Source organism: Typopeltis vanoorti, chromosome 15, assembly GCF_054136105.1.
Source record: "Typopeltis vanoorti isolate ZY-2024b chromosome 15, IOZ_Tvanoo_1.0, whole genome shotgun sequence".
In the NCBI taxonomy this organism is placed as follows: Eukaryota; Metazoa; Arthropoda; class Arachnida; order Uropygi; family Thelyphonidae; genus Typopeltis; species Typopeltis vanoorti.
The window spans coordinates 40,383,857-40,404,943 of NC_143563.1; the positions used below are offsets into that span (position 1 = coordinate 40,383,857).

The window sequence follows — 21,087 nt, forward strand, 5'->3', positions numbered from 1 at the left end:
CTTTAAAATGCTGAAACGCTTGAGGTGAATGGCCTTGTACAAGTGATTGGCATTAATTGGAAGCTCTGCAAACATGATCAAATTCGCCACTAGTGAAGGAACCAAATTCACTACTTACTAAAGAGGTTGTTAGCTATGTAACTGAAGATTTCAGTGAAAAAACAAACAAACATTATCCGTATCTTCTTCACTGTCCAAAGTAGCAAAGATGACAAGAACGGAGTATTTGATAAACACTAGTGAAGGGATAGAGGTGATAATATATCTTTGATAGGCAGAAGGAAAGATGACAACTTCCAGACTGGTTTGAAGTTGGTATACAAATTATATTTGAGAAGGGTCCTTACTATTTGTTCGCATGTTCCTTTAGGTTACGATACTCTGATTCTTTAGCATCAGATTGTAATCTGGAAAAATTACAATAATTTTCAAATGGGTCTCTCTGTATCCATCAAGTAATATAGAAAATTTTATTTTAATTATTTCTTTTAATAGAAGAAGTTCTGAAGAACTACATTGCTTGGAGAGAAGTCAACGAACACCAGTGTGAGGAACAAACAGCAATGGTACCCCCCAACCTTAATAAGATGTAGGACCTCCTGTTGCTATGATTACTGCAGCAATCCTATGGGATATATTTTCCACAAGCGTACAGCAGCGATCGATGGGAATTTTGGACTATTCCTCCTGTAGGCATGTAATGAAGTCTGAGAATGTTGGGGTTATGGACGTCCCTTGACCTCGCCGGATGCTTTAGTTCATACCACAGATATTCAATATCTGTGGGATGAAGTGAGATCAAGGCTCTGAGGAGGCCAGTCAAATGTGGCAACCTTTATGTATACAAACCACGCAGTTAGAATAACAGCCTTATGGTGCATTGTGCATTGTTTTGCTGAAAAAGACAGGGGTCAGTTCTATAGAAACGCCACAAAGTAGACAGCATTGCATTGTCCAGAATATTCAGATATCTTTTGAAATTCAATGTTTCTGGAACACAAAGGTTCGAGGTCAAACCAGAAAAAAACAGAACCATACTATCACACCGCCACGTCCGAATTTCATAGTTTTAGTTATGCAATCCGGTAAAAGACGTTCACAGCACATCCACACCTATTTGTTTGCACGGTAGAGGATGTGGCGTGTTTCGTCGCTCCATAAGAGAACCTCCAAAGCTTCCACGTCCCACTTTACATGCTCGTTGCACTACTGAAAACGACGCTGTATATATTAATTCCCTTAATGTGGGGCTTGCGTATTGCGGGATTAGCATGGAAACCCGTTTTGAGCCTCGGTTCGGAAAATTTTGTGCACATTTGTGTTCTGTCGATGACCGGAATTTCGCATTCAACCTACAGGACTGATGGATTGCGTTTTTTACATATTTTCTTTCATAGTACCTTATAGTAACGTCCTGCATCCCCTGCATCAATCCTATAAAACCCTTTAAGTAACTTAAATGTTTCTATCATATCCCCTCTTTTTCTCCTATCAACCAAATTCTGCACACACACAATCTAACCTTATAGGGAACATTCCACAGACCACTAACCATATTGGTTGCTCGCCTCTGAATCTTCTCCAACGCTTCCTGAATCCCATAAACCCCAGACCAGAACTGAACATAGTACTCCAAATGTGGACATATCAAGGCCTTATAAAGTGGAATAGCAACTTTCTTATCTCTACTTGTGTGTTCTTCAATAGCGAAGTAATCTCATGAGTTACTCTAGCAATCTTAGCAATATGTTCTCTGAACTTTAACTCTCTGTCTACCACCACACATAAATCTCTAGCTTCATCAATTTCCTGGAGTACACTTAAATCAACGCGGTACACATCTTGTAATCTTTTTATTCCAAAATGCATAATTTTACACTTCACATTAAACTGAAACCCATTATCTTTTGCCCATACTGTCAGCCTATTGCAAGCTTTTTACATCGCCTTGATTAACTATTACTATACGAAATTTCGTATCATCAGCAAACAACTGAATATTTTCTTTCATTTATATACAAATTAAAGAGTAGTGGTCCTAGTAATGAAACTTCCCCCCTCCACATACCACCTTTTGATATATGTCCAGTAGCCACCCTCGTATCCACTTTACCAGTGTGATATCCACCCCCCCCCCATTTGTTCTAATTTGCGTTACAGAGCTCAATGTGGTATTCTGTCAAATGATTTTGCGAAATCCAGAAGAATCATCGCGTACATTTCCTGTATCCAACTCAGCTGTTACCCCATCATAAAAAGTTAGTAAATTTCTAAGGTATGTCAGACCTTTCACAAAGCCATGTTACCTCTCATACAGTTTCATATTCGTATCCACACATTCCTGAATTCTCTTTTTCACTTTTACCACCACGCCTGAGATGCCGATTGGTTTGTAATTTGCTACTGCAATTACAGACCAATCAGAACCTCCCTTATGAATGGAATTATGCTTTATTTCCACTCCCTTGGAACTCTATCAGAACTGAAACTTAAAGAGCCGTCAGAGGCATTTCCAGTTCCCTTGCATATTCTCGCAAAACGTGAGCTGACATTCTATCTAATCCTGCAGCTGTATTTACATTGAGATTCTGCAATATCTTATCTTAAGAACAATCCCAAAATCATCTCCCTGTTCCAACATTAGTGTCTGCCACATATTTTAAAACAGAACCCTCACTTGAATGATATATGCTTGCAAAGTGGCACTTAGAAATTCAACTTTTCTGTTTCTGTAACCATCAGCACTTATTAAGGTTAATCTTTCAGTCAATTCATCCTCTTACTCTCTGGGATTTCCTTTGGTCTGTTCAGCTAGATTCTTCTAATAATCGGATTTTACTTTCCTTCCCATGTTGTTCACCTTTCTTACCTGAGCTGTTCATGAGTTCGCTGGTCACCTTTCTCCTTATACAATGGAAGCCTGGAAAGTTCTGATAAACAACAGAACAAAAATTAATTTTGCTTTCTTGTATGTGTATATTATATCTATATATTCGATTCCCATCGAAGACTTGAGGAATTTGAGGATCTTCCTCAGCCATAGCCAAATTAGCCGGTCTTGGGCACGGGCAGTAGGGTTTTTTCTGCCAGTTTATCTGGCGTTTTTCATCCCGCAAGCAGGCAAACCAGCCCCGCGAACATACGCCTATACAGCCAAAAATATATCCTCTCCCCCAGCGACAGGTCGGTTGGGAGTGGTATTAACAAGTAGTCGAATCTAAGTAACCTGCGGACCCTGATGAGGAAGCGGGAATAACGCGTAGTGAAAGAAGAAGATATAGGTGCTTATAAGAACTTTCCAGACCCTCCTCGTATATATCCTCCATAGCATTATCTTCTTCTGCAGCTCATGCGCTTAGTATTATTAATCCATCTAACTCCTACCCGATTAACTCTCCTTTCTTCAGGTACACAATTTAATGTTGCTTTCCCTAGAGATGCTAACATCCTTCCCTTGCAGTTGTATGCCAGCCATGGTAGATATTTAAGCTTCTTCCTGAACTTGTCATAACCACTTGCCTTTTAGTTCCACATATACCCCTTCTTGAAAGAATATTCCTCATGTTTACAATCTTCCAATCACGACTGCATGGTCAATTTCGCCAATCGGAGGCAATGCGGCCACCTTGGTTATAGATAACTCTTCTGATTCTATGACCTGGTGATATACTCTTGCACCTGAAGTCCCATTCATTACATGCTTCAAGTAATTCTCTCATTAAGTGCATAAATTCCATTATTTCCTGTCTATAACAGCCTCCATAGCTCAGTCAGTATAGACGAAGCCCTTTGGTCAGAAAGACTTGCGTTCGATTCCCATCAGTGATGTGAGGAATCTTTATCTGGTCTCTTTCGACTAAAGGTGAGTTACCGATCTCATACGGAGGTATGGATTTTTTTCACTTGAAAACTCGGGTTTTTCGTCCTCCAGAACACACATGAACAGTCATGAATACGTCCCAGTCATATGCGTCTCGAGCCCAGATGGAGTTGGGGAAAGTGCTGAACTACCCTGTAAAAATCTCCAAGTATACTTTGTGGACTATGCCTACAACGTGACGTTGTAGGCATAGTCCACAAATTCGGTTGGAAACGAATGAAAGGGAAAACAAGTTCCTGTCTATATTCCATAGTTGAAGTCCCATAATAAACACTCGACCTGCACTGATTGTACTAATTTGTCGATGTATGTCTTCCATATCATTCATGGAACTCCTTGGCCTATAGCAACGAACTCTACATTCTGTCTTACTGGTCTTAATCTTACGCCCATTGCTTCAAACGAGAAACTACCCTCTTGCCTATCCCCCATTCTTTTTGGTTGAAAATCATCAGCAGTACCCCCTCTCCATCCTATCCTCTCCGAAAAGACGAAATCCTTCACATTCTAAGTGAATCTGCTGTTTAGCCAAATCTCACTAATGCCTTATAACTTTTGGCGAGGTTGCACTAACCAATGGCAAAAACTGCTTTTGTCCCCAATACTTCTGGCATTAGTGAGCTATTTTATGCTACAAGGCACACAATAAAAATAGGGGATGGGGTATTACTGATTATAGCAAATGAGTTGTGTTAATTTAATTAAGAACTAGGGACTAATAGCGAGAGTCATTTCGAAACGTTACTAGAGAGATATTTAGTTGTGGGTTTGTTACAGATCTGGAAATAATGACAAAATGTACACAAAAATTAGTTTAGCTAGTGAAAAAATGATTATAATAATGGTAAAGTTTAATTTTAGACATACCAACTGGAAAGAATAAGGCATATGACAGAAGGGAAAAAGAATTTCTTGAGTTCTTAAGGTATCGTTATCTCATACAGTCGGTGGTGGATGGAATACTGTATATTAATATATACACTGCTTGGAAAGAAGTCAACAACAGACAAGTTGCATCATACCATATAATGAGTCATGTGTTTGTATTTATATAAATTGATGGAATATGATTTTCCAAAGTCAGTGCAACTGTGTGCAGGGTGGAATGACTGCAATAAAGGAATGTGGAAGAGTCATCATAATACGATGCCATATTGCAGGCTCATCTATTCGGGAAATTGACAAATTTGGCTATCCCAGATCAACAACCAGTGACACCATACTGACATGGAAGCGCAGGGAGACAACTGCAAGTGCTACCAGCAGTAGATAATCTACCACATTCACCAAACGTGACTGTGAGGTGCTATGAACTTAGCATGGGTTTCCATGGTAGGGCTGAAATATGGTAGCCCTTCATTACCCGAATCAACATGCAGCGGCATCTTCAGTGGCGCAAAAAGCATATACAGTGGGACATGGAAGCTTGGAAAGCTGTTATACAGCGATGAATCACACTAACCTTCTACTGAGCAGATGTATGAGTGTGGATGTCGCAGATGCTTTGTGAATGTCTTTTACCAACTATGAAATTTGGAGGTAGCCTGTTTGTCCTATTCTTCCTGGTTTTATTATTCTGAACAATACAATGCATCCTACTTTTGGCATTTCTATGGAACTGACAGTTTTAGCAAGAACGGGTACCATGTCATAATGCTACTGCTCTAACTGCATGGTTTATGCACATGAACATCACCACATTTGACTGGCGTCAACAAAGCCTAGATCTCAGCTCTATTTCCTATTTTAATAGGAAAAAGAACCACAGGAAGACGAATAATAAGTGGAGTGATTCAGTCAGAAGTGTCTTAGAAAAGAATGTTAGTATTGACAATATTGGAGTGTTGACAAGACTAATATGGAGGAAAAGTGTTGGTAGATTAATAATAATGTAAAGTTAATCATGTAGTGCTGTCATAATTTTTATCTATTTTTTATAACGAAGTGTGTGTGATTTTTGGTGTTAATCCTGTTCAATTTATTGCCTTTTTAATAAGTATAACACAATGGCGGTCACGAGGTCAACGACGTTAGCGTCGACCGGTACAACTTCGCGAGCGCCGCGAAAGTTAATTAGCATTGGCGATACTTTTCGAAACTGATTCGATGTCGTAAAATATTTATGCATGGTGGGGTGTAAGAGATGTGTTTGTAGAGAGAGAGAGAGAGAATGAACGAGAGAAGGTAAGGAATTGTCGGAAGTGCGATATACTATTGGACCACGATGCAAAGAATGCTAAAGAAACTGAGGGAATGAAAGAATGCAAGGATGTAGAAGTTGCGGAAAAAAGTTACGAAAAACGGAAATGAAACCAAAGATAGAGATACTGAGGGAGTGAAAGATTGCAAAGATGTAGAAGCGAACATTAATGATAAGAGAGCAGAACAAAGTATGAATGATTTCCTCATTCATACTTTCTTTCGACAGAAGTAAGGTATGGCAAAAGAGGTAGCGAAATTGCCGAATTGATAGAGAGTGAAATTGTCAGAATGCAAGATTTAACGAAACAGTTAATGGAAATGAAAAGAACAATATGTGGAGTAATGGTAGACATCTAGTGGAAAGTGATGAAAGTGTGCAAGAGAACAGAAAGAAAAAAAGAAGTGACGAATGATTCCAGGATAGCAGTATATGGAGATTCCGTAATTAGAGGACTAGTTAGTTTAGTGAGAAAGTCTATAAGGTCTGCTATCCAGGTGGGAGAATCAGTAGGATAATTAAGGTGTAGGACATGAGGAAGAAACGAGCAAGAGAGTTATGATTGCAGGCATGAATGATCTAAGTGGATGTAAGGATGATTATCAGACCATCCAGAAGAGTGAAAGATAAGTGTAGTAAGAAAGATTATCAATGTGTTGCTGAGGAATGATGATGAGTTGCAACAGAGAACCAAAATCACAAATGGTATGCTTGCAGAGCTATGTGAGAAGGGAGTGAGGTTTGTGGATGTATAGCACATGTTTGAGGGAAGAATGAAATTATTCTTCCCTCAAACATGTGCTATACATCCACAACTGGTTGTATTTAAATGGCTCTGGAGTGAGTGTACAACAGATCAGAAGACTGATGAAGGAAAAAATCAGGAAAGTGGTACTGAAGGGACAGAAGTGTTTGGCAGTGGAAACAGTAGTAGTGTGAGAGATGAAGAGTGAACAGGAATGCAAGAGAAAGAGGAAATAGGGGGAGCCAGCATGGGCAGGAAGATATGAGAGGGAGAGTGGATGTTGAAAGTGATAGCATGTGTGAATTGAAGATGGATTATATAGCAATAAGGGTGGAAGTTGAGACTGAGCAGATATATGTGGGGTGATATGGTGACTGCGCAAGTGTGGGGAAATTCCAACCCACACATGGCTTGATAAGACTGGCTACAGACCTAAAAATGAACTGCTGTTTGTTTACAAATGACAGAAATATGAAATAAGTGGGATGAAATAGTTTCAATGATTGAGTTTATTCATCCCAAAATCATTGAAATAAGTGAAACACAGTTGAATGAAGATGATATTGTGATGGGAATAGAAATGGAAGGATACAGTATTTTTCGCAATGATAGAAAGGGCAAGAAGGGAGAGTGGGAGGAGTGTTGCTGAAGATAGCAAGGGAATTAAGTCCACATAAGGTAGATATGAAAGAGAGAAATAGTGGCAATGGTTATGAGGCAGTGTGGTGTAACATGGAGGTTGAGAGGAATACATATTTAGCTGGAGTTATAGTCCTGGGAATGTGGAGGGTGGTGATGAAGAAATGTTTGAACAACTTGGATCCGTGAACAAAGGAAGGGTAATTATTATGGGTGATTTTAATTATAGCGGTATAGATTGAAATGAAGAGTGAGCATTTGGGAATAAGGTAAATGAACTTCTCAAGTTCTTGAGAGATAACTATCTCAGGCAGCACATAAATGAGGGCAAGCGAGGATCAAGAGTTCTAGATCTGATCATTTCATCAGAGGGTGTGATTGTGAGAGGGGGTTTCACATTTTCTCCAGTTGATGAAAGTGATAATGAATTAATCACCTGTGTTTGGCTAGTCATTTTTTTTTCTTTTTTCATTATCGGTAAGTATCTCAAGGTGTTGTGGCTAGTCATATGCACTTTTGTGAGTAAAGGATATATGTGGAATTATAAGGCTGGTGTCATGTTGGAGGCTTAATGGATTTTTTACAACACTCAGAAAGGATTAAAAAAGAAATTAATACTTCCTATATTTCGTCCTAGTCACTAGGACATCGACGGGGATTACAAAAATAATCGCCTTATTGACATCGATCTTATTTCCTCAAATACCTCCTGCTTACAATTAAGCCATCCCCCTCCTATGTCCTCTACACTTAAGGTCCTCATGATTCTATCCTGATCAGGATGAAACATGCTTATAAAATGATCACTGAACATTTTATTTTTGTAATCTCCGTTGATGTCCTAGTGACTAGGACGAAATATAGGAAGTATTAAATTCTTTTTTAATCCTTTCTGAGTGTTGTAAAAAATCCATTAAGCCTCCAACATGATGTCCTCACAGCACTTAAGCCTCTACACACGAAGTATAAGGCTGGTGATTATGACAAGCTTAGGAGACAGCTTGGAGCTATAACATGGAATGAGGAGTTGAGTGATAAGGAAATAAATGCTGCATAGGAACTGACAAAGAAATACATAACAGCATCAATGTGTGAATGTATTCCATGGGCCAAAAGGCTGAATATGGTAGGTGTAAAATGGATGAATGTGGAGCTTAAGCATGAAATCTAGAAAAGAAAGTATTCTGGAGACAGTGCAAGAAAAATAATGGTAATAATCAGTCTCATGAAGAGTATAAAGAACAAGCCAGGAGAGTGACTCAGTGAGGAAGTAGAGAATGAGCAGAAACTGGCAAATTAAGCAAAGAAAAACCTTAGTTTTTTTTTTAGATATGTGGCAAATAGAAGAAGAATGATCATGGTAAGATTAAGTTATGGAAGAAAGTGATACAATGGTAACTGTTGCAAAAGACATTGTTGAGGTGTTCAGTGATCATTTTATACAGCATGTTTCATCCTGATCAGGATAGAATCATGAGGACCTTAAGTGTAGAGGACATAGGAGGGGGATGGCTTAATTGTAAGCAGGAGGTATTCGAGGAAATAAGATCGATAGGATTTGATGATACATCACCACACATCTTAATGTTCCAGGGAATTGGCCATAGCATTGGCATGACTGTTTAATAAGTCTTACAACAGCACAGATTCCAATGGGGAAGGCAGGTAAAATTGTTCCACTGCATAAAGGTGGTGATCAGGCTGTAGCTTCCAATTATAGGCTGGTCTGTATATCTGGAGTTGTGAAGGTACTGGAGAGATTGGCGAGAAGTAGTATACAGAAATGGGTTGATAACAATAGTATTCTCTCTGGTTATCAGCATGGGTTTGTTAAGGGAGATCAGGTTTCATTAACTTACTTATGTACTATAACAAGGTGACAAATATCTTGGATAGGGGAGATGCCTAGTCATGTACTTAGATTTTGCTAAGGCTTTTGATAGACTGCCACATGACAAACTCTTATATAAATTGAAATAGATGAGGATTGGCTAACAGACTTCTGAGTTGGATTACTGACTGGCTGTCGGATAGTTATCAGAAAGTTGTATATGGGGGTGCTGTATCTCAAAAGAGAAAGGTCACTAGTGGTGTCACAGGGGTCAGTTTTGTGGGCGTTGTTGTTCAATTTGTATGTTCATGATACTGAGGTGAGTTTAACTAGTGATATGCAGATGATGTAAAAATGGGGAAAGTAATGCAGAGTCAAATGGATGTTATGGCCTTACAAGAGGACTTGAATAGATTGCATGAATGGGCAGGTAAGCGGAACTGTCAGTTCAATGTTGCAAAGGTTTTGAAATTTGATAAGTAACGATGGGATGCAAAATATACACTTTGCATCCCCATATACAACTTTCTGATAGCTATCCGACAGCCAGTCAGTAATCCAACTCAGAAGTCTGTTAGCCAATCCCATCTGTTTCAATTTATATACACTTTGCACTAGGGAAACTAACAGAAGTAGAGGAGATGAAAGATTTAAGAGTAATGGTGGACAAGGACCTGAAATTCAGGGGCCACACTGCACAAGTTGTGAAGATGTCACATTGGATAATGGCAATGATGGAGAGAACCCTGACATGCAGAAATAGAGAGGTTATGATATATACCATTGTAAAAGGTCTTGATCAGGTCTCATATGGATTACTGTGCACAGATTCAGTCAGCTGGTTTTTCTGGTAACAAGGATATGTTGGAAAGGGTTTAGAGAAAATTCAAAGGTGGTCTTTGTAATGTGGAGTATGAGGACAGGTTTACAGAATGTAAGTTTGCAGAGCCTCATGGATAAGAGGAAGAGGGGGGATATGATTAAGACATATACGCTAGTCAGGGCTTGTAATCACGTCAACACGACGATTTTTTATAGAATGTGGGGGAGGGAGGAGGAAAACAGGTCATCACTGGAAACTGTATAAGGAGGGTGTGAACAGAGGAGTGTGCACACTGCTCACATTGCAGAGAAGTGCAATGTGAGCATTGTGTTCAATAGTGTGTAGCTCCTACTCTGACTACATGGAGGTCAAATGTTAATAATAATAGTGTGAAAAGCCATTGAGGATACATATCAGGAAACTGATATGTTGCAAATCAGTCCCCCCCCCCCAACAACTGACAGAACTCCAGCAACAAAATTATTCACTGGTGATCTGGATGCTTGCAGAGAAGACCAAAAGCATTACTAGTTAAATTCTCTTAATCTCTAAAAATTCACACCATACTCATCCTTTTAACTTCATAAGCTAATAACATATTTGTAATGTTCATGGCAATTTCTGATAGAATTAAGAAATCAATAATTAAAAACTACCACTGAAAAATAAATTGAATCATAATCAAATATAATTTGATCACATAATTTATATAGTCATATTTTCCAATATTTCTTATTCCACAGAATTTTACAACAGTAACAAACATGAAAAGTTTGGCATTACTTTATTTAGATCTCATACAGCAACAGAAATGTAACTGTAGAACAGTAAAAAAACTACTGGTTATCAGATATAATTATTTTGTGTAAAACATTTCCTTTTAATTATATACAACTGCAGTTTCAGTTACATGCCATTAATAACTGTGGTTTGTAATTTCAGTTATCAGATAATTTGAGGCCAGTAGGAATGAGTTATTGTAACTAATGAATGTGTTAAGGCAAATTTTCAAGACACAAAAATCCTGAATATTGAAACAATTTCAAAATTATACAACCTCAAAAGTAAACAATTTCAAAACAATATTAATTTTATACAGAAATATTTAATGATCAAGATCTCAAGGATAGATATCTTAAGAATAAATGCTTAATATATGAGAGCCATTTTGAGTTCTTCACACTTTGCATGCATCGCAAGGGTAGAGAAATCACTTAGGTTTCCAATTCTACACATTGGTCAAGAGCCAGATTTTGAGTAAAAATGTGCTTGTTTTCTTTTTTCTAGTGTACTTGTTTCATGAAATAATACTTCAAAACAGAGGAATCTAACAGATATTTTGCAAAGGTCTCGACATCTTCACAGTCATGTGAAGCATCTTATATTGAGGAAAAGTATGGATTACAAGATACAAGCTCTCCACTTTGATCTGTTCCCTAAGTTGAAACAAATATTCCATGCTTCACTACTGAGATTTTTTTTCCAAAGTAGCTCAAATTATCAAACATATTAAGAAAAACGTTTACTAATAAGAATATAATATTTTCCAAACGGCAGCAATAAGGCAGAATGGAGATTATATTGAAGGCCTCGAAGTATATTTTATTAAATAAATGTTTGGTTCAACAAGGAGCACAGTGTGAAAAATTTCTGAAATGGCTCTCATATTACAAGGATGTAATATGAGAAAAAAGTATTTTTTCTCTCTCTCTATTACTGTACTCTGTTTCACATTATACATAAAAACAATGGTACGATTTTTTTTTTTAATCTTCTCAGCACAATGTGCTATTCACTTGGACTTTCTGGTCAGCATGACTTGCTGTATGTAACTTAAGACGTTCTGAACGTGAAAATGCTTTCCCACACAATTTACATATAAAAGGTTTTTCATTAGTATGAATTCTTAAGTGTTTTTTAAGATCTCCTGACTGCGAAAATGCCCTACCACACATTTCACAAGCAAAAGGTTTTTCTTTCATGTGAAACCTCATGTGAGTTTTAAGGTTTCCTGAGTGTGCAAATTCTTTCTTACATATTTCACACATAAAAGGTTTCTCATTTGTATGAACCCTTATGTGTGTCTTAAGATTCCCAGAGCGTGAAAATGACTTGCCACAGGTATCACATATGAAAGGTTTCTCATTGGTATGAGTTCTTACATGCAACTTAAGATGTTCTAATCTGACAAACGATTTTCCACATATTTCACATATAAAAGGTTTATCATTAGTGTGAATTTTTGAATGTGTTTTAAGATGTTGTGAAACTGCAAATGCCATTCCACATATTTCACACATAAATGGCTTATCACTGCTATGAATTGCTGCATGCCTTCTAAGATCTCCTGCGTGAGAAAATGCTTTACTGCATATTATGCAAATGAAGGGCTTTTCATTAGTGTGAAGTCTCATGTGTGCTTTAAGATTGCCTGCCCACAAAAATTTCTTACCACATAATTCACAAATGAAAGGTTTAACATTACTGTGAACTTTCATGTGTTTTTTAAGATTGCCCAAAGAAGTAAAAGTCTTTTCACATAGTTCACAAATAAAAGGTTTAACATTATTATGAACTTCCATGTGTTTTTTAAGATTGCCGAAAGAAGTATAAGTCTTTTCACATAGTTCACAAATAAAAGGTTTAACATTACTGTGAACTTCCATGTGTTTTTTAAAATTGCCCAAAGAAGTAAAAGTCTTTTCACATAGTTCACATGGAAAATGATTTACATTATTGTGAATTTTTATATGCCTTTTGAGGTCTCCTGAGTGACCAAATGATCTACTGCATATTTCACAAGTGAATGGTTTCTCATTACTGTGAATTCTTATATGCAGTTTGAGACTGCCTGCCTGTGAAAATGACCTACCGCATATCTCACACGAAAAAGGTTTCTCATTACTATGAGTAGTTAAATGTACCTTAAGATTTCCAAAGAATGCAAATGTCTTTCCACAAATTTCACATACAAAAGGTTTCTTATTTGTGTGAACTCTAATATGTATTTTAAGGTTTTTTAAATTTATAAATACTTTACCACATATTTTGCACTTTAAGGTTTTCTCATTATAGTGAATTCTCAGGTGTATTTTAAGATACTCTAATTGGGAAAATGTTTCTCTGCATAGTTCACATGTCAGTGTCTTGTCATTATGAATGGTTGCATGTCTTTTAAGGTCTCCTAAGTGAGAAAATGCTTTGCTACATATTTTGCATGTGTAAGGTTTCTCGTTAGTGTGAAGCCTCATATGCACTTTAAGGTTTCCTTCCCAGGCAAATGGCTTGCCACATATTTCACACATGAAAGGTTTTTGTTTAGTGTGAACTTGTCTGTGCTTTTTCAGATTCCTTGAAGAAATAAATGTCTTCCCACACAACTTACATGTGAAATGCCTAGAAATACTATGACTTCTTACATGCATTTCCAGATTTTGTGTCTGTGAAAATGACTTGCATATCTCACCTACAAAAGGTTCTGCATCAGTGTGACTTTTTACAAGTGCTTTAAGAGCTCCTGATTCTGAAAATGGCTTATTACCTATTTCACATCTAAAAATTTGATCAGCATGAAATTTGGCATGTGCTTCAAGATGGTCTAATTGAGAAAATGTTTCTCCACAAGTTTCACATATAAACAATGGCAATTCTCTCATATCACAAGTGGACATTATTATGTGAATTTTTACATCCACTGGGCATGAAAATGTTATTCAACATACATCAAAAAAGTTAACCTGCTTTATACATGTATTAAGATTATTAAATTTTAAAAACTTGATGTAAAGATTTTACACTTTTGGAATTAATCTATGATTTTTCAATTTTCAAGAAATGACTTGCTTCATGAATTTCACAAGATTCATAAAAAATGGGTTCTCAAATTAGATATTCTGTTGAATATTTCCTCTTATGCTATACATTCAGATGTGAAAATATCTGTGCAATTATGTATATAATGTGAAATCAATATAAACAAAATAAAAATATTTATGCAAATCTAAACAATAATCTGATTTATCCGAGTCTTTGGCTTTACTTTTCATAAGCCTTGTGTATGTAAAAAATCACCTTAGTGTTTATGAAGATGCTTCTTCTGTTCTTCTCAGTTAAAAAATGCACACGTTTATTAAAATGATTACCTGCAAAATGAAAAGTAATTAATATTCAAATAGAAGAACAAAATGTGCAAAAAATGTGAACAAATGATCATGTCTATTACAGTTGCCGAGATACAGTGTGCTAACATGAAGTGGAGTAATGATAAAATAAAAAGGTGTTTTTTTTCCTGTTTTATACAGAGATTTACTAACTGACTTGTCTGGATGATGTTCTCATTGTCTTATTTACAAACAAATCTTATACATCATGTTCTCAAACAGTGTCAAGTTGTTAAAAAAACAAGATTTATTATGAGAAGTTCCTATAGACCATAATACCTATCACGCTTTGTCTACAACATCTGGCATTAATCAACTCATCACACACACACACACACACACACACACACACACACACACACACACACACACACACTGTTAACACATTCATTTGCCATTCTTCATGTGAGAGAGAGGAGAAAAAAAAATCACTTTTTTATTCACATGGCCTTTCAGTTTCCAAGAATCATCTCTCACTCTTCCATTAATAAGAAATAAAATGGAGCACACATGCCTAATAACTGCATGCAAAATATTTTTGTCTATGCACTTGCTAGTTCTGATTACTAAACTCTAATTAGTTACTTTTAGCCCACTGCGTGAGTGAATTAACACTGACAAGTTGCAGAGGCATATTTGTTGATATATGATTGTCTATTGTCTAAAAAGTACAGCCACCTGAACTCGTACAAACAGATGGATTTTTGTATGCGCAGATTTAAGCAAGTTAATTTAGTGCTCTCTAAATGAACTTGCTAAATTAACTCTGAGGTCTCTTCAGTGGGAGCCAGGCCCGAGCGGAGATACCAGGCAGAAGCATTAGCAAGGTCATCTCCTCCTATAGGAGCTGCCAAACGGTGTTTGGCAGCTCCTATAGTTTAGTTTAATCGTTTATCCAAGTGTGTGCAAACAAAGTTTGCACCGTGAAAGTATCTTCAGGACTGGGGTAAAGTGGTACAACACCGGGCAACTCCTTGCAAAGGTGGAGCAAGCTACCAACACTCCCATCTCAGTATTTCAAGTAATGAAGATTTTACTGAAAAAACTGAAGCACTAACTCGCCAAAAATTAAAACTGAATATGCTAAGCTGAACAAACTTGTAAAAAGAAATAAGAAACATGTAGAATGCTAACACTGCATTAAAAACAGATGCTTTGTAAAACACTATCATAAAAATAGCAAAATTGGGGATATGTACTGGCAAGACATGGACCAACCAACAAAAAATGAAAAAAAGAGAACCCACAAAAACAACAGAGAAAAATTCTTAAAAATTATGATTATTTGACACCTCCAGGAGTCCAAGGACTCATTTCAAGTTCAAGGTCATAAACTGACTGCAAATACACCATCGGCATCTACCGGCGACCATCACTAGTATTTTCACACACAATCACAAATATCCATGTCCACGACGGGATTCGAACCTGCAGCCTTATGGCTGGAGAGCGGATATGATATCCACTCGGCCAACCAGGCTGGCAAATATAGTAAATAGTAAGTAATTTCTATAAGAAAGCCTACTCAAATCCCAACTAACTTCATTGTGCAACTATAAGCCACTTACTGGCTAATACAGAAACTGTCCCAGAGATGAGTGGTACAGAAATTGAAAATGCCACATGCACGATATATTTTATCTTTAACATATATATATATATATATATATATATATATATATATATATATATATATATAAAAAAAACACATATATATGTTAAAGATAACAAGAAATTTTATACTTGGTTTTAATCCATTTCCCAAGTAAGCAAAACAAAGTTTTCCGCATGAAATATATTCACATCTGAGGTACTTGTATATAGAGGCTAATGACTTCATATTACCTGCCTTAGTATATATACCATAATGCAAAGCACACCACCTTTTGGATGTGTATAATACAATGCATAATGGGAAGGGCCACTACCCAGACCGTTTTCGACCTTAACTGAGGTCTCTTCAGTTAAGGTCGAAAGACAGACGACCAGACCTGGGAAAGATACTAAGTTTGAAGTAACACGTTCGAAAGGGGGGAGGGGTGCTTTGCATTATGGGATACATACTAAGGCAAGTGATATGAAATCATCATGATATGAAGGCTTCAGAACTTCTTTACATAATTTTTCATAAAGAAAATAACTTTTGTGTAGGACTTGAGTTTTATTTCAATGAATTCTATGCTTAGTGATAAGGCATGGTTGGCCAAACCAGACTCTTGAAGTAAAATATACAAAAGCTGCATTGAACAAGAGATCCTATAAACTTCAGGATTAGAAAGAGAAGGAATTTAGTTTATGAACAGGATAGAAAGAAACTTGTAGTCAATATGGCAAAGAAGTCTCAATTTTTTCTGACAGTCCCTGAACATATGGAATTGACATTCTAGAAACTTCTTCTGGTGAAGGATGAGAATGAAGGCCAAAATTATTTTATTGATTAATTTTATATTATAACCATTAGAGATCAAAGTAGTTCAGATATATTACAGTTCCTTATTTAAAAGTGTATCAGAAGAGAATAGTTGGAGTGCATTGTGAACTGAAATTTTAATCACACTATTTCTGATAGATGTGATGATGTGAAGCAGCATTATGTATTTTATTTTTATCGTCATATCCCCACCTGCCCTGAGGTCTGACATACATCGGTTTACAGGCCAAAGTTAACCCTGTGAGAATGGCCAGTCCTCGGCAGAGTGCCAGCAGCATCGAATGATTGATCTCCCCTTCAAACTGCTAACCCTGCTCAGACTTGCTTAACTTTTTGCATGAGCCATTAGTAGCAAAGACTACCAATCGACCAATCTTTGCTGGTAGCATTATGCATTTAACAGCATGAATTGGTGTTCTGTATACTGAGAAATGTACACTGCCATTGGAATGCCACAAAATGAGAAGGCCCAAAAAAGGGAGGTAAATGTTTATCTTCTACTTCAAGTGTAAATTTATTCTTGAGTTTTCTGAATTAATTTTCTAAAGAAATTCATAAGTTCAGACAAGGAAGAGTTCCATAAAGCATCACCAACATATTTGTACAAAGTAGATGGCTTAGAAGAAAAAAATATTAAGAAATATTAAGAATATATTGCCGGCAAAGGTTGGTCGATTGGTAGAGCCTCTGCTACTAATGGCTCAGTTAAGTAAGTTTGAGCGCGGTTAGTAGTTGGAAGGGGACCAATCATTCGATGCTGTTGGCACACTCTCCCTCGATGAGTCTTTGGACTCCCTGGAGGTGTCAAATAATAATAATAATAATATTGTTCTTGATATATTCTCAATATATTTGCCAGAGGAGGAGAAATTGGAGACCCCACAATAGAGGCTCTGATTTCTCCTAGCAAATTATTTATGGAACAATTTGAACACTGCATATCATTATATACATTTCCTCTGGTGGGTTTATGATCAGAAAAGTTTGAAAAACAGTGTATACTAAAATAACCTTACCCTTTTCAGCACAAGTAATGGAAAAGTTTGGAGAAACTCACAGAACTGCTTTTCACATCTTCTGATTCCATATTTCATTTGGGTGAGTTGGTCAACATGGGCTTCTACCAAGCTACTATCTTAAAGTTTCCATCCTGTCCTTTGCGAATGAATGCTAGCTTCCTCTGATGATTCATTGTGTCATGGTGGCCAGTGTCCTTGCATCAGATTTCTATACCAATGATGGTGTTCTCCACAGTTCTGTGTTTTCAAGCACACTCTTGCTGCTATACACCAATGACAAACTAACTTGAAATCTTATTCATAGTTTGCTCATAACAGTGCATACCATCCATCTTCTTTCTTGTATGGCTGAAATGATTCAAAGTGACCTCATTAATTCTCGAGTGAAGATAATCTAGTGAATTTCAATGCTATCAAAACACAACCCAGTCTTACTTCTTGGAAGAAAGCTCTTGCTTCACTCCCTTACATTTGATAATATTCCAATTACTAATCAAGATCAGTTTTCTCATCTTGGGATGATTTTCATATCTAACCTATCCTGGTACAAACATATATCAACAGCCTGCTCAGACTTAAATTCTTCTCTAAAACACTACCTCTCTCTACTAAACTCCTAACACTTTGTAAATCCACCAGATCCTCAAAATGTTATTCTTACATTTGGGGTGGTTACTCAAATTCTATGTTCAAATGTGTCCGGAAGAGGGCTATACACTTGATAGATAACCCCTCTCACACAAACTCCCTCCAATTACTTTTTCATAGACACTCTGTTACTGCATGTCTAAATATTTTCATATGTGCTGTTCTCATGAACTGACCACCACCATTCCTCCACTTTCCTCTAATTATGCAAGACACAACCAGCCACCATTCAATCCATACTCAGTTCAGCTTCAAATTTAGTGAACTGTTTCATCCTCTTCCTCCATTTCATCCACCTCTTCTTTGGATCAGCTTTTCTTATACTATTTTCCCCAATGAATAAAATGCTGATCTCTCAACCTTTTCTAAAACTTTCTCATTTCAAAAATAAATAAACAATAAAATAAAATAGTCTCTGCATAGTAGTTAAGATATTGAATGATGAAAGACTTACAGAATAAAAGTTACATTTTCATAATGGGTTTTGTATAAGGATGAGTTTAGTTTACCTCACATTAAAAGTTATTTCTTAGTCATTTTGATTACAAAGTGATTACAAAGCTATGGCCTGCCATATACATATATATACATGACCTACAATCAGCCACATAATCCATCTATTGCTCACTAGGCATCTATTGCTCACTACACTACATTCTGTGGAAGAAAAATCAAAGTTTCTGGGAGCGAAAGCCTTGCCACTTACATATACTTAACTGATCTTTAGATTAAAAAACTCTCACAAAGGTTCTTTGCCTCCCAGAAAGAATTCACTCGTGGATCTTTCCAACCAAAGGGCATGGTTCACAAAAGTATGTAGTGAGTGAATGACATCTGTAAATTGCATAGGTTCTCTGAACAGTTATTGTGTAACGAGATGACATTGGTCATCTTGCTTGTCATACCGGTAATGAGTAGCATAATGCTGCTTAGTAAGGCAGTATTTATGTAACTCAAGAATATGATAGGAATGATGTTCCAGAATGCTACTGCAGTCTGAGGATGATATACTTAACATGATTAATTACACTGACTTGTGAAGTACATTTGTTATGTAATCTAGTTTCACACATATAACATCGGAAATAATTGTGCTTACAAATCATCCGAAGTTACAAATCATCCTCCACCTTGCAAAGAGCTCCATGATTAATGTATTTGAAACATTAAGAATGCACCTTCTATTTATCTGCAAAACAAATTGTTCTTGCAAATCATTCATCACATTGCTTTTTTTTTTTTACTTATATTAAGCATATGCCGATTACTATGAACTAGTATTCAAGCAAACTGCAAGGCTGATGACAATAAAAAAAAAAAAAATGTGGTAGCTATAATATTTTTTTCGTATTTTAAAACTTCGCTGAACGAACTAAATAAAAATAATTATAAAAAATTCTGCAAAATACAATTACCATTCATCTTCTGTTTAGTTTTCTTGGTATGCGTAAATTAGCAAGAACTCTTGATCATCCTATTATACAAAACAAGAATTGTCATTTTGATGGGATAAAAAAAAAAAAAAAATCAACCTGCGAATTGTAATTTTTTCTTATCCATTGCAATTTCGCAGGACCACACCAAATGGGTCGAAATGGCGATAATTCAAATAGAATTTTTCCCATCAAGCGTGAAAGGCTCTTTTGGCAATGTCGCTCTTATGTCGGCTACGTAAACAAATTTGATAATAAATTTTCTGATTAAAATTGTGAAAATGGAAATTCGACAGCAACTATCACCTTCATAATTACAAATATATTCCTTCTTAAGCTCATCGCTACACTCACATAATCAATTACTTAATATGATTAAGATATGAATTATGGCGCTAATAACATTCTTTCAAAAACGTCTTACCTCTCGATTTCTGTTTATACTCCAACTGCTATGTAAAGCTGATCGGGTATTTACAATATAATGGCACACACGTGATTTAAGTTATTGTAAAACTAACCACAATAACGTCGAAATACACCGATTCTACTGTGGAAGGCAAGACACGTAATTCTGCAATCTACCAAGCCAAGCACACTAAAATGCAGAACTATGCATATAAATCAAACTAATCAAAGAAACGTAAATATCGTTTCAGCTATCTGCGCCATCTCGTAATTTCACGTTCTAACAATACAAAATACTATCTTTCGTTTCTATTTTTTTTTTTTTTTTCCTTTTGCAATGTAACACTGTAATCCTCATCCCTTCCCGAAGCCAACGGTGGTAACATGCAGGTAAGGAGTGTCCCATCATGAGTTCGAACATACTGGGTATAAACAGAGATCAACGCTTACAGTCACCGTGCATGATGTGACCACGCAACTCGGTTGGTCGGTCTACAAAGAGCAGACTGGCGCAGACAGCTGAAATGTTATCGTTGTCAGGCGGCGTGTACAACAGAAACGTTTACGAATATTGTTAAGTCGGATAAAATTGAAACCTTCGGGGTTTATGATCTGGCTGATTGCTCAATTGCATTACATAAGGCGCCGTTATGGTATAAAAAGCTACAAACGCTTCACTTTTAAAAATTCTAAATAAAATTCAGTGGATATTTTTTATCAAAGCGAAAAAAAATTAACGAAAGCAATTAGAGTCGTAATCATCCTCATCAATAGAATCACGATCGGAATATGGAAATGCTATTATTCTTTTTTTTAATATCAAATTATTTCCAAATCTTGAACAACTAAATAATTCCTGTGACAATTCAT

At 36.5% G+C, this 21,087-nt stretch overlaps 1 protein-coding gene across 2 annotated transcripts; it reads right to left on the reverse strand.

Moving 5' to 3' along the window:
* Positions 1-10,885: 10,885 nt before the first annotated feature.
* On the reverse strand, positions 10,886-20,794 carry LOC150098680 (uncharacterized). Of its 2 annotated transcripts, none has more exons than XM_090404754.1 (2): positions 20,234-20,794; positions 10,886-14,260 (listed from the first exon to the last, which is right to left on the reverse strand). In XM_090404754.1, the coding sequence occupies exon 2, from the start codon at positions 13,787-13,789 to the stop codon at positions 11,894-11,896; it is 1,896 nt and encodes a 631-aa protein (XP_090260880.1). In that variant the 5' UTR covers positions 13,790-14,260; positions 20,234-20,794; the 3' UTR covers positions 10,886-11,893. The 2 variants fall into 2 exon arrangements, with proteins under 2 accessions (XP_090260880.1, XP_090260881.1); XM_090404755.1 differs by lacking the exon at positions 20,234-20,794 and adding an exon at positions 19,792-19,977.
* Positions 20,795-21,087: the final 293 nt, after the last annotated feature.